Source organism: Tachypleus tridentatus, chromosome 9 (assembly GCF_004210375.1).
Source record: "Tachypleus tridentatus isolate NWPU-2018 chromosome 9, ASM421037v1, whole genome shotgun sequence".
NCBI classification, from domain to species: domain Eukaryota; kingdom Metazoa; phylum Arthropoda; class Merostomata; order Xiphosura; family Limulidae; genus Tachypleus; species Tachypleus tridentatus.
In genome coordinates this window covers 66557766-66571704 of record NC_134833.1, presented here as the reverse complement: position 1 = coordinate 66571704, position 13939 = coordinate 66557766, and the positions used below count along the sequence as shown (strand labels likewise).

General features: G+C 30.7%; 1 protein-coding gene and 1 long non-coding RNA gene across 4 annotated transcripts; one reads left to right on the top strand and one right to left on the bottom strand.

The window, feature by feature from the left end:
* The first annotated feature begins 244 nt into the window (after positions 1–244).
* Positions 245–8546, top strand: LOC143225359 (uncharacterized). 2 transcript variants are annotated; one of them, XR_013013816.1, is made up of 4 exons: positions 245–275; positions 3487–3563; positions 4314–4385; positions 8260–8546. It is a non-coding gene; the product is annotated as an uncharacterized LOC143225359 (long non-coding RNA). The 2 variants fall into 2 exon arrangements; XR_013013815.1 differs by lacking the exon at positions 245–275 and adding an exon at positions 941–1181.
* LOC143225358 (centrosomal protein 20-like) lies at positions 4577–13529 on the bottom strand. Of its 2 annotated transcripts, none has more exons than XM_076454619.1 (5): positions 13341–13529; positions 9912–10109; positions 8253–8337; positions 6325–6410; positions 4577–4836 (listed from the first exon to the last, which is right to left on the bottom strand). In XM_076454619.1, exons 1-5 carry the CDS (start codon positions 13372–13374, stop codon positions 4820–4822), a joined length of 420 nt encoding a protein of 139 aa, XP_076310734.1. In that variant the 5' UTR covers positions 13375–13529; the 3' UTR covers positions 4577–4819. The 2 variants fall into 2 exon arrangements, with proteins under 2 accessions (XP_076310734.1, XP_076310733.1); XM_076454618.1 differs by lacking the exon at positions 13341–13529 and adding an exon at positions 13200–13333.
* Between the last annotated feature and the right edge of the window lie 410 nt (positions 13530–13939).

Below are 13939 nucleotides of genomic sequence, written 5' to 3'. Positions count from 1 at the left end.
TTTTCTCTTTAGTTTAGTTACGGCTAAACATTACCGTACTTAATACTATCAATAAACAAATGTATAATGTTATTCTACGACCTAACGTTAGATCTTTTTAAAAACTTTGTTAAGTTTTTAGTATGTTAATGTACAAGATGCTTGTTCATATTCGTGGAAGTGATTGCGCATGCGTGTTTAAGTGGAATGCTGCGCGCGCATTTTCAGAACACACGTAAACCGATTATTGTTTGATATACGCACAAGGACTGCATGTTGACATAGACAAGAAGCTTGTAAACTTCCACTCACATAATACTAGGACATGTTAGAGACATAAACCTAAATTCATGTTTGAGGAATAGGTTTATTATTTATTAATTCATATTGGTTAAAACATTGATAAAAGAAGATGAAAGGCTCGATTTGTTAGTCGTTATAGATGTAACAAATCGGTTTTATGCGCCAAACAGTAAAGCTTTGTGAATAGTTTATTTTTGTTACATATAAAAATCAATATATATCTTTACTTATATTTTAGTCCCGCAATGAAACAGAGGGTTTATCATTCTGCAAATTAGTTTTTAATAGCCTATTGTGAAGGTTTGGGTTCAGGTACAATGAGTTTTAGTATTACGTTAGAGAGTGTAATACTTTACAGTAAGTAAATAGACATACCCTCGGCCACAGCAATAGTGGACTATTCCAAAGGATTTGTTAAAAGATAAAACATCAAATGGTCAAAGTGTTAACTTGCTTTAAAAGTATGCTCGTATCAGATATAAAAGTGCTTATACTTCTTTATTCAGAAGCAGAAAAAGTAAATCAACCAGTAAACTTTTCTTAAAGTCTCTTAAGTGAATAGCAGAGAATTTAAAGTACACCATATAAGTTGTTGTGTAATGAAAGCTTAAGAGGAAACGAGGTTGTTTCTTTATTGTACTTCGTGGTATTTATTTTGTTGTTGATGTCAAGATGAAACTTAACCCTACTTTTTTTTTAATTTTGAAGTTCCATTTAAGTGGAACAATGATAAAAAACAAAAGAAAGGCAATGTTGTCAGGAATTAGTTGAAAAAAGTAACGTTGTAGTGAATGCGTTTTGATGCAAGTATCTCTGGCACTAGTAGACAACTACACGAAGGTTCATGACTGATTTCAATTACTTTTAAACGTAATTAAAGTAGGCTTCGCCGAAAACTGGTAAATTATTAAAATGTTATAAAAGGAAATGGAGATCTACCTTGTGAAAATTATGTAAATATCGATATGTAAAACAATTTGTGACATTTGCCAACAAGACTGATACACACAGTTTTTGACCCTTACATTATAACGTCCTCACGGCTGAAAAGGCGAGAATGTTTGATGTAACGGAGATTCGAACCCACGACCCTCAGATTACGAGTCGAGTACCTTAACCACCTGTCCATGCCAGGCCTGTCATTAATGGCAAAATTACACAATAAGTTGTCAATGCTGTGTCCACCACGGGAATCGAAACCTGGTTTGTAGCATTATAAGTGTTCACACTTTTCGCTGAGTTCTCGGGTAGGCAACAATAAGAATATCAAAAATATTGTTTATCTTATAAAAATAACTGTTTGGTAAAAATAATAACTTTGAATAAAGAATGTGTTATGTGGAGAATACCTGAACTTTACCAAACAACTAAAGGAAACAAATTTGGTATCAACTACAGTTAATAAAATGAACAAAGTTATAACTTTGATACAATGATAAACTACTTGGTTATATTCAAGTAACCATTAGAGACCCTTAAGGGTTCTTAATGCCAACAACCCCAAGATCCTTTAAACGAAAACTGTTAGGACGTGGAATGGCCTAGTGGTTAGGGTACTCTACGTGCAATCTGCAGGTTACAGGTTCAACTTCACAGCAAAGGAAACACGTTTAATGGAAGAATTTTGGCATTAAGATTGTGTTTGTTAAACATACATGGGTGCTTAAGTTGAATGCGAGTGTTACGAGTGAGATAGTTTATATAGCACGAGTGTTATATTTAATTATTTTTAGAAACTATTTTATGGTAAGATTATTTAAGTAATATTTTTACGAATCATATGCCGTATAGTCCAATTGTTATGAATTAGTGATTGTTCACAGTACCAAGATTATTGGGTCACTTTGCTAGAAATTTGAATCTCTCATTGGTTTGAGTATTAATGCATTATAATTAGAGAGTGGAACGTTCTAAGCTTCTGTTGGGGTATAAATACGTGTCGAAAAATTATTATTTAGTTCTATTTCTAGACTGCGTGATTGTGAGTTTAATAAAAATGTATAGCGACGATTTTTATAATGAAATTACACAGGCTGTATTGAAATAGCAGAGAAGAAAATTGTTTGTTTTTGAATTTCGCGCAAAGCTACAAGAGGGCTATCTACGCTAGACATCCCTAATTTAGCAGTGTAAAACTAGAAGGAAGGCAGCTAGTCATCACCACCCACCGTCAACTCTTGGACTACTCTATTACCAATGAACAGTGGGATTCACCGTCACTTTATAACACCCCTACTGCTGAATGAGCAAGCATGTTTGATATGATGGGGAAATAACTTAATAATCAGATAGTAGATGAATGACCCAAGCGATTAAAATACAGCTGAAGAAGAATTCACTTTCAAACCCCTCTGTGCTTGATGTTTTTTGAGCAGGTGTTAACTTCAGTTTTCCTCTTCACCACACACATGATTCAGTATGTTTCAAACACTTGTTTCCTCACTTATTCTCAGTCATCAACACTTTTTGTTTGTTTCTTTGACTCTGGGATCAACTTTTATCTTGTGGATGATGTAACTGTATTTTATCCAATTAATAATTAATTAACTGACCAATTCCATTAAACCAGTTGTTCTGTTTACAAAACTTACAACCATATTTGCAAATATCAGATACTGTGTATAAATGCAGAAGTCAAAGTGGTGCTTGGTATCTGTTCTTTTCTTGATAGTTTTCTCACCAAATCAGTTTCAGTTAATTTTATTGGTCAGATTGACCTTTATGGTCATGTTACATAAATCTGGTCACTTTAATCATTAATAGTTGTCTGTTCTTGAACAAAACTTTAAATACATTTGAAGTCTCATGAGTAACATAACTTGTTTATATTTAGTGATTTAACTTGGAGTTAATTTGTCTATGCTGTTCATATCTAAAAACTATATATAACTGATATATATATGTTGTCACCAGTAATGTAAAAAATCAGTCTAATGGTGCAATGAATTTAGTAATCTAATGGTAATTTTCTAAAAACAGGTTTGTTATCAAATACTTCAACACAAACTGTTTAGTCTTGATTTCCTGTCTTATATTTTCCAATGGTATATTCACTATCTTAAAATGAATTGGGAATTACCATCAAGTTTCTGATCTATCCCTCATATCAAATATTACTGTTTTAAGTTTCACTGGTAAGTAACTACTGAAACACTTGACTGTGACTTATAAACAAAACTACACATACATATTTCCATACTTCAGTTCCTGAACAAAGAAGAATGTATACATGTCAGGTATCAAGATGAATATGTCATCATGAACACTTTCACAATCAAAAGGTTAGAACTATAACTTGTCTTTCAAAGTTCATTCTGTTAGTTCTTTACAGTTAACTCAGAGCAGCAGTACCATGTTAAACAGTGGTGGGATCTATGGAGTGATGATATGAGTTAAGATTCACCAAAACATTAAATTCTATTCAGATAATATATGGTCAGATGTCTCGCATTTTACCTCAATGTTTCAAAGCACACTAATAGCAGAACTTTGGATTTAGGTAACTCAGTGTAATTTTAACACTACAATCACATCAGGAAACTGTAGTGTCTATGAAGTGATGTAAAAATATCATTCAGAAATTTAAAGATCTGAGAAAAAAAGACCAACCACTTAAATTAGGTGGAACATCATACAAGCACCTGCATGGTGGTTCTTTAAAAGAAATTTAATGATGTATGTTTCACGTGTTTTGCTGTTTGAAGATTTGAAATTAGAATTTTTACAATTTTCCTAATTAAACTGTACACAAGTGTGTGTATAAATATTTCTACCATACCACTGTGTCTGTGGAACAGGTACTGAATGATTATGTTTACATTTTTCTCTCGTGACTTATTTAGTTATTTTTCATTGATACAAGCTATTTTCAAAATTCACTACAAACAATTCGAATTTTTGTATTTTCCTTAGCTAGAACACAGAAGTGTGTATTTGTGAATATATATTATTTTGTTCCATAATGTTTTAAAATGACGAGATTATATTTGTCACAAGAAAGTCTAAAAGTTGCTCAACTGCTTGATATTAAGGTCCATGATGGATGAGCTGACACCAGACTTGTTGCACATTCATCTTCATTCAACTTATGTTACATTTTCATGGTAGGTGTTGTATTTCATTATCTACTCTTCTTATTATGATAAAGCTTTTGGAAGTGAATTTCTTCCATATATTTTTAAGGTGTGAGTGAGTCTAAGCAGTGACCTTCTCACAGCCCCTAGTTCTTAAAAATTCATGGCTATGATGATGTGGCAGTAGATAATATATTAGTCAAATAAACACACAGTCAATATTGTATGTGAATTACACATTTATATCAATATATTAAAAATATATTGTGAATATAACAAAATCTTACAAGTTAAACAGAACATCCTTATAAATACAACAAAATACTTCTAAGCCCAACAAACTACCCTTTCAACTTCCTGGTTGTAGAAAACCAATTTCCAGCATTTGATTTGTTGACTCAACACCAAAACATTTCCTGGTCTAACATGATTTACAGAAAACTCAGTCATAGAAATAATGGTCTTTAGTGCTCCATTCCTTCTGAAAAAGTTAAAAAAAGAAAAAGGAAAAATCTATAAATAATTATCTTTGCTTAGTGGCATAACTGCAAAAGTATCACACACAGATAATCCATTCCTGTTTACTGTATTGTGTACATTATTGTAAGATATTTTATCAACATATCTCTTGCCAAGGTATCACACACAGATAATCCATTCCTGTTTACTGTATTGTGTATCACACACAGATTATTGTAACATTATAATATACATCAACATATCGCTTGTCAAGGTATCACACACAGATAATCCATTCCTGTTTACTGTATTGTGTACATTATTGTAAGATATTTCATCAACATATCTCTTGCCAAGGTATCACACACAGATAATCCATTTCTGTCTTCTGTATTGTGTACATTACTTTAAAATACATCAACATATTACTTGTCAAGGTATCACACACAGATAATCCATTCCTGTTTACTGTATTTTGTACATTACTTTAAGATACATCAACATATCGCTTGTCAAGGTATCACACACAGATAATCCATTCCTGTTTACTGTATTTTGTACATTACTTTAAGATACATCAACATATTGCTTGTCAAGGTATCACACACAGATAATCCATTCCTGTTTACTGTATTTTGTACATTACTTTAAGATACATCAACATATCGCTTGTCAAGGTATCACACACAGATAATCCATTCCTGTTTACTGTATTTTGTACATTACTTTAAGATACATCAACATATCGCTTGTCAAGGTATCACACACAGATAATCCATTCCTGTTTACTGTATTTTGTAAGTTATTGTAAGATACATCATCAGTATATCTCTTGCCTATTCATAGGTTGCAGCCAGTTTACTCTTAGTTAACCATCACTGTGTCTTACCCTAACAAATACTTAGACATGGTACATGATGGGATACAAAAACTATTAGATGCAAAAAAAATTCTCATTTACTTTTATTTCAGAATGTTGAAACGTTTTACAAGCTATCCTGTCTTTACTCACAACACTTTAATTCAGTTTCTCTGTCATGAATTACTTTCAGCTGACTTTTCACTATAACAACATATTATGAACTTTGTGACACAAGATACATAAACACTTAATGACAGTATAACCTAAACCTTCCTTGCACCAAAAACTGAGAAGCTAGGTTATTAACAACTTATGAACTCATTAGATCTGTAAGATATATGAAGAGTAAACCAGCCAAATATTATTGCACTCTTGTTCCATAGAATTATGTCAAATGACAACCTGGATTTACTTATAGGGTTAAAATAAGGTTAGTTATATAACAATAACTTATTTACTCTGAAAGAGAAAAAATCAAAGAATTTTAATTTGTGTTTTCAGTAACTTTAGTTACAAAAAATCTTTTAATAGGATAATATTTTAAAGTATTCATACAAAACAAAAGTCCTAATTAAAAATAAAAAAGACAAAATTCTGGGACTAAAATACTAGAAAAACATGTCCTTATTAATGAGGTTCTTTAATTACCTAAATGAACATTTTTCTCTTGTCTAACATTTTTTGAATCCATGGAACCTTTCTTTAACTCGTTTATCAAACTGTATAATAATGGTCTGTAAAGAAGAAATCATATTAAAGGTATTAAAAACATTATTTTAGTGTTACAGATTTGAAAATTTAAGTGACAAAGTAACTACAAAATGCTTTATCAATATTTAAAACTTAAAAATTAAAAACAAAATTATCTACCAACTTGAATTTTCTTTGAAACCATGACATTACAATAAAGTTTAAATAATTCATTAATGGATATATACATATCAATGAACTATTATATAAAACAATCTATAATCTTTGTTTTTATCTCCAATAAAACACATTAATTCAGAATAAGAGAAAAATTTAAATTCATAAAACAAACCTAAATTTTGGAAAGAAATTATTTTACAGAAATAAAGAAAATTAACAAGACATAAATATTCCAATAAAAAGGTAAACACAATATTCTTATTGATGGATAAGAATTCAGTGTAGGATATATTTAAAATCAATATCCTATCTAATCCTCATTTTTTTCAATGAAAACTTCCATAATTTTTGTGGAGTAGAATTGAGATAACTTGTAAGGAGAAATCTACAGAACAGTAATTGGATGTTTCTGCTTGCTATAGATTTCACATGCAATATATTTTTTGCACAATAGTTAAGATTAAAAAATGTAACTTAACCCTAAATCTGTGTACTTGAAAATAGCAAAAGGTAACTTAACCCTAAATTGATGTACCAGAAAACAGTAAAAGGTAACTTAACCCTAAATTGGTGTACCTGAAAATAGTAAAAGGTAACTTAATCCTAAATTGTTGTACTTGAAAATAGTAAAAGGTAACTTAACCCTAAGTTGGTGTACCTGAAAATAGTAAAATGTAACTTAACACTAAATTGGTGTGCCTGAAAATATATAAAGGAAGACTGATTCAAAAATGTATTTAACCAAAAATCAAAAGAAGCTCAAAATAAAAAGGATTAGCCTCATGTGAAACTAATGAACCAGCTGAACTTAATTAATAATGCCAATGACCACTTAATCAGTTAACAAATTCCACTAGCTGCTGAGCTTCAGTAGACTATAATGATTTGACCAAGGTGTATGCCTCAATTTTAAAGGCCCCACAGTAGCACAGAGACATGTCTGTGGACTTGCACTGCTAATAACTTCATTTAAATACCTGTGGTGGGCATAGCACAGATAGTTCATTGTGTAGCTTTGTGCTTAATTAGAAACAAACAAACAATTTTAAAGAATAATAAAACTGGTCCAAGTTTTAATTAAATAAAGTTCATCATCAACATTCACCATCTTTTGTTCTTTATTGTGAGACTCGACCATTTTATCAAAGCCTTCAGTGGCTTGTATATGTGGACATTCACCAACTTAACTTTGCTTTTTATTGTGAACTCTATAACAAAGACAAGTTCACTTCATTTACTTTAACAAAATAATTGCAACTAGCAATAAAATGAAAAACTGTCAATTTCCCTGCATGTAATTTATTCAAATATAAAACCTAGATCTCAAGAGTTTTAAGCACCAAGTCCAGGTTTGATAATTTCAGCAACCTAAAATCTACACAGTACCAAAAATGTATTTTTATTCCCCTATCTTCTCCTTACTTCTTTTGTAACAGAGTGAATACTAAGTTATAATTCATTCAGAATCAAACAAAATGAAGTTAGTTTAGATGTAACCACCATGATAACCATCATGTTGGTGAGAAATCTCTTTGTATTCATTCATTTAACATTCTCCTTCCAATGGGGCAGAACTTTTTGCATGTAGTTTAAACTTTTAATAGTAAGTACATTAACATTTTGGTTAGTAAATTAAACAAAACAGAAAAATATGTTTGGGTTATTTGCAATAGAAAAGTAGTTATTAATTTTGTAATGAAACTTACACTGCAGCTGTACTTCTATCCATCTGAACATCTAATTGATTCTCAAGAAATTCTCGACCCAAAGAAACCTTGGGGTGACCAGATTCTGAAACAAAACTGAGGGTCACAACAAAATCTTTGAAACCATCAATACTAGGTGGAGCTCCATTATTACAGAAAAAATGGCATTCTACATTTCAAAAAATATTTTGCTTACTACAATCACAGTTTATTCTTACTACAATCATGGTCTCACATGTACCTAATTATGTCTTTACTGGCAAAACTATGGCCATAATAAATATTTGTGAAATGTACAAATTTTTCTGTTTTCTTCAATTCTTTGAACTTCATCTAATCAGTTATTCCTAAGATTTACTCTGCACCCGATTATATATCGGACCAGTTCGCTATCCATAGAATCTGATTTTTCCTACTAATGTACAAGTGGCTTAGCATTAAGTCTGTAGGCTGATAAAAACACAAGAAGCTAAAGTCCTTTTTTAACAGTAAAACAAAACTGTTAAACATTTTATAGTTATTGCATCTAGTTTTTCCATAAGAAAAAGAAACTGAACATTGCATGTATACTTGACTCTGACTATTGTAAACCTCATCACCATCCAAGAACTTATCAAGTGTACCAAGTATTCATTTCATAACTTCATTGCAATTAATTACAAATCAAACAATCTCTCTAAGTACATAAAGTACTTATTAACAAAACTTGCAGTAGGATAAGTACTTGTATAACTTACACGTATACTTTAGAAACAGAGAGAATTAATGAGACATCCCATCAGAAAAAACGATTTCTATTAAGAATCCATAACCTTTAACAACGAGCATCAGATAAGATGGTATGAGATGGATGTAAGGAAACCAATTGGATTTATCATATATTCTAGACACCATAACTTTCAGATAAACTTTAAGATGTTCAGAAAATTACAAAACTGTTATGGCACTTTTGCAGTGTAAAAGATCATTGTCCAAAGTAATCTACTGCTCATTTTATTAACGATTTAATCAGATTTTCTCAGATTTGTTACTAAAGAAAAATTAATACTATGATGGTACTTATATACAATTAAAAGGAGTACAGTGCTAAAATAATTACATATTAAAATAATTTATGAAAACATGGACCAGCTCTTAAAAATGACTGTGCATGTTTTGGTGTTCTTAAACCACCATCTTCAGTTGTAAGAGTTAATGTTCAGTCAAGACTTGTTTACTACATAAGCATTCATTTAGTGCTACTTAGAATTAAAACACTGAGTTTATTAAAATATTTATCCAGTACTTTATTTTTCTAAACCTGAACCAAATTCTTTATTTTTCCAATCTATGTTATTTCTCTAATATTTAATTCAACATTCAACCTGATTTATCATTATAACTTTACTCCAGTCTGTAACATGAGATGTGTCTGCCACAGGTTCTATTTATGACACATTTTTTTGTACTGTAAAAAAAACAAACATAGTTTTAGTAAAAATTTAGTTGCAAGAAAACAAAATTGTTTGGCACATTTTAAACTTAATGAATTCAACTGATAAGACTTTTATTCAAAATTAAAAAAGAAGATTTAAGCTCAAATTAACTAATATGTAAACTGAATTAAATCTCACCAATTAATTATTGTGTTTGCACTAAAGAAATAAAGAAGATTCTAACCTGCAATGAGAACAGAACTAGCATGCTTGTATCCATTAAACTCAAGATATTCTATAATTAGTTCATTTATTAAGAGATTTTCACTGGACAGTGCTGGTGGGGAAACTTCCGGATTCTCTAGAGCGTTAAAGAGTTCCGCCCGAATTCTTCCTTTCAAGTCTGTCAGAATTCCTCGTCTTTGCAAAACATCTTTCAAAGCTTGTAAAATAAAGTACTGTTCTCTCAGTTTCATAGTTACTAAAGAAGTATAACTTAAGTTTCGTGTAATAAAAACTTCAGATATAGAAATAATTACTTATCTTCCAATAACAACTTAAAAATGAATGTCATGTTAAAACACAATAACCACTTCCCTTTTTTTGTTACCCTTACAATTTTTTCAGGATCTCTGGGAGTAAGTTGGTAATTAATCATGGTAAGAAGATTTTCTTTTGTTTCAATAATATACATATTAAATGCAGTAATGTTGTTTATGAGTGCTTACAGTGCCAAACTCCAATCTTATCTCCTAAACAGGTTAAACAAACAACTTATTGTTTGTTTTTATAATTGTGTGCAAAGTTATCCCTAATTTTGAAGTAACATATTAGAATGAAGGAAGCCAGTTAACAACAAATTTTTGGACTACACTTTACCAATGAATAGTGGGACTGACCTCCACATTATGATGCTCTCATGACCAAAAGGGCAAGTGCATTCAGTGACAGTATCCGAACCCAGGTTGTAAGTTAAGTGCCCTAAACACTAAACAACTTATTAATAATTGTAATTTCACATTCAAAATTTCTTGGACTTGAATCAAACTACATGTAAGCTGGTTATTTAATTACTCTAGGTTATTGAGTAAAATCAATTTCCTTTCATTTGTAGTGTGATGTCACTGATAACTGATCATCTTTGTGAAGAACATGCAACAGCCTTTTCAGTGTAATGCATCCGTGCACTTAGACCATCATGATGTATGTTCAAGTCAGGGATTAAGAATTTCCATTTTACTCAATGCCATTGGAAACAAATGGAAATGGATTAACTTGGGGTACCAGAACCATTCTGAAATATACCTATAACTAACCATAGTGAGCAAAATGTGGCATCATGTCAAAAGTGAAAATCAGTGGTAAAACTCAACCATATGCACCCACAAAATATTATCATAACATAATCAAGATAGATCTCTGTCTGAAAACCAGGTTAACAGGGTTAGAGGTTCATCAAGATAAAGTTTCTACTAATACTTCCCACTAAACTATCATACTCCAAGCAACTAGAGAATAAAACATGTATTCATTCTATTCTGTATGCAGACCTACCATTTAAACTGTCTTGGTACTACACATAAGGATTTCAATTTTTTTATTGTACCACTGAGCAAAGCTTGGCAAGTAACTTGATTAGAGTTGTATAAAAGAAGAAATGACTGTTAAGCAAATAATTAACCACAATTAGGGTTTCCAATGACTAATGTTTTCTATTATTGCACCAATCAATAATCTTAATAATGTCTCAAAGATTTATCTTTATTTTTACGGTTAATTCAGATTTGTCCAACACAACCTGATGATTGAGGGGACTCAGTTTCAACTGCCTCTACCACTAAATATGCCCCGTTTATCAGGTTTTTTTAATTAATGTTTTTGAGCATGTGGTTTTCTAACATTCTGAATAAAACTAAAATTGTAATAGGTTAGTTTTATTACAAAAACCATGAAAAATAATTTCATTTTGAAAGAGTAACAAGGAGCCATTAGATACATCTCATATTAACTCATTTACTGTTGTAGAGTTTACTACAACCAAAACATAAGCTACTCACTAGGCCTGTCACCCTAAAAAATATCACGTGTTGTTTATGTTTGTCTGATTTCACAAAGAACTATGATCAGTAGAGACAGGCATATTGTGTTTTCTAGACAATCTAGGTTATATTTTACCATACTATCATAGGCTAGGTTTTGTGAGGTTTAGTTCACCTACTTGTAACTGGTATTACATACTATTCCTAAGCAGTCAAGTATAGTCAAAATTGTAAATTCCTTTAATGTATTTATTTTAACTTGAATGTATATACAGCCATTTAGTTATTCTTCAAGAGACAATATACATGAAGTCCACATATTCTGTTGTTTCCATGATTTTACATGCTACTGTGGGCAGTATCATGTATATTACTATGCAGTTCAACCAAGTTACTTCAGTAAAGTTAAAATTCAAAATGGTTGTGTACATAAGAAAATTATAGACTGCCTTAATAAAAAAGTATATATACTTTGACTGTACAAACACATGTGCAGCTTCAGTTGTGCAGTAAGATTTTGAAAAGAGATGCTAGACTTTACATGAAGTAATTTAGTGTCAATTGCAATGACAATTAAACACTTTACAAAAGGAATCAATAATTTCCAGAAAAATAAAAAGTAGGTTTAAATTTTTACTTCTCTAAAGGATGGGTGTATAAAAAAACTCTAAAAGATCAAACAGTCCCTTGTGGTAACTTCACCCAATTAACCAGTGAAGCCGTAGAAGTATTGTTCTAAACAATATGCACAAGACCAAGTAAAATAAACAGAAAATGAGTTAGGTCCTCACCCACATTCTTTTTCACAAGTCACCTCCACCCCCACTTTTTAGGGGACTTTTTTTTCATTTATTAGTTTTTGATTGCACAAAGATGGCTTCCAAATAAAAAAATGAAATAAACACTGTTAATTCATTTTGCCCTTTCACTGTATTACAAATTCTATATCATTTTGATGAAAAACAACAAAGTTTCTGTTTGATATAAACCCTTCAAAAACAAGCAACATTCATGGAAGAAAGAATGGAAACTTTCTTTAAAAGAAAGGTCATTAAAACAAAAATTTTAAAAATGGACTTTTTTCTTCCTTTTTTATGAAAACTCCAGATGCTAAAAGTTTCTCTTTCTTGCCTTAACCATACTTTTATTAAAATTCTCCCAAAAGTTAAAATTTCCCTGCAAAACTACATAATCACTACAGTTTGAAATATCCATTAATGCCATCTGAAGTAACAAATTTATTTATTATTCTATTATGAATGTCGTTAATGAAAATAAGAAAGAACAAATCTCGCATTATAATTTAATTATGACACATAAGACCGAGATAAACACAAGTCTTAATTTTATATTAAAATAACGTTATGTAACACCCTATAAAAGCTAAACGTTAAATGCTTGTAATTCCGTGAAAGTCAAAGGAGACTCCAGGACTAGTCCTACCAGTACCAATATACCAAAAGATCCACTGCTTTCTTCAATAGTTATCATACCTATGTTAATTAGACGTAACATTTGCAAAAGTATTTTAACAGATAAAATTAGTAAGACAATCATTCCATTTCCATTCCAATTCATAACTGTGACAACAAAGATGTTATACGTTATAAAACTTATTTAAATTTTGAATTTACCAGTTTTAAGTGGCTGTGTTTGATCATAAGCCATGGTCAAAGTTTCTTATACATTTACTAGCTCATACCAAATACCGGTATCTGTCGATTAATTTAAATAACATGTACGTTTGTTTAGTTGTTGAGCGTCAAGATAAGTATTTGCAATGTTCGCTTCCCTAGTTTGTAGGGTTTAAAATTTCAAGCTAACCGCTGCTGGGTTTAATGACAGGAGTGGTTAAAAATTACGTAAATAAAATATTAAAAAAAAAAAAAACATCACATAAACACCTTTAACATAGGTTGGAAATATATACGTAGGTATGTATGATAACCACAATTCCAAATTTTATAAAGAATACATCTTTATTTAGGTAATTTTCTTTAAACTTTTGTGCAGATATTCTATTCATAATTAGTTAGACGTATCTTTGTAAACCGAATGCAGAATGGCTGTAAACGTTTAATTTACACAAGGTTACACACCACAATAAATCTTCAATAAAGTATACACTTTCTCAGCGTCTTTTTATGTGCTATCTCCTCCTGAAATGATGTAGCATTTATTTCGAGAGGTATAACCAAATTTTGTGCAAGTTAATACACTACTAGCCAAAATC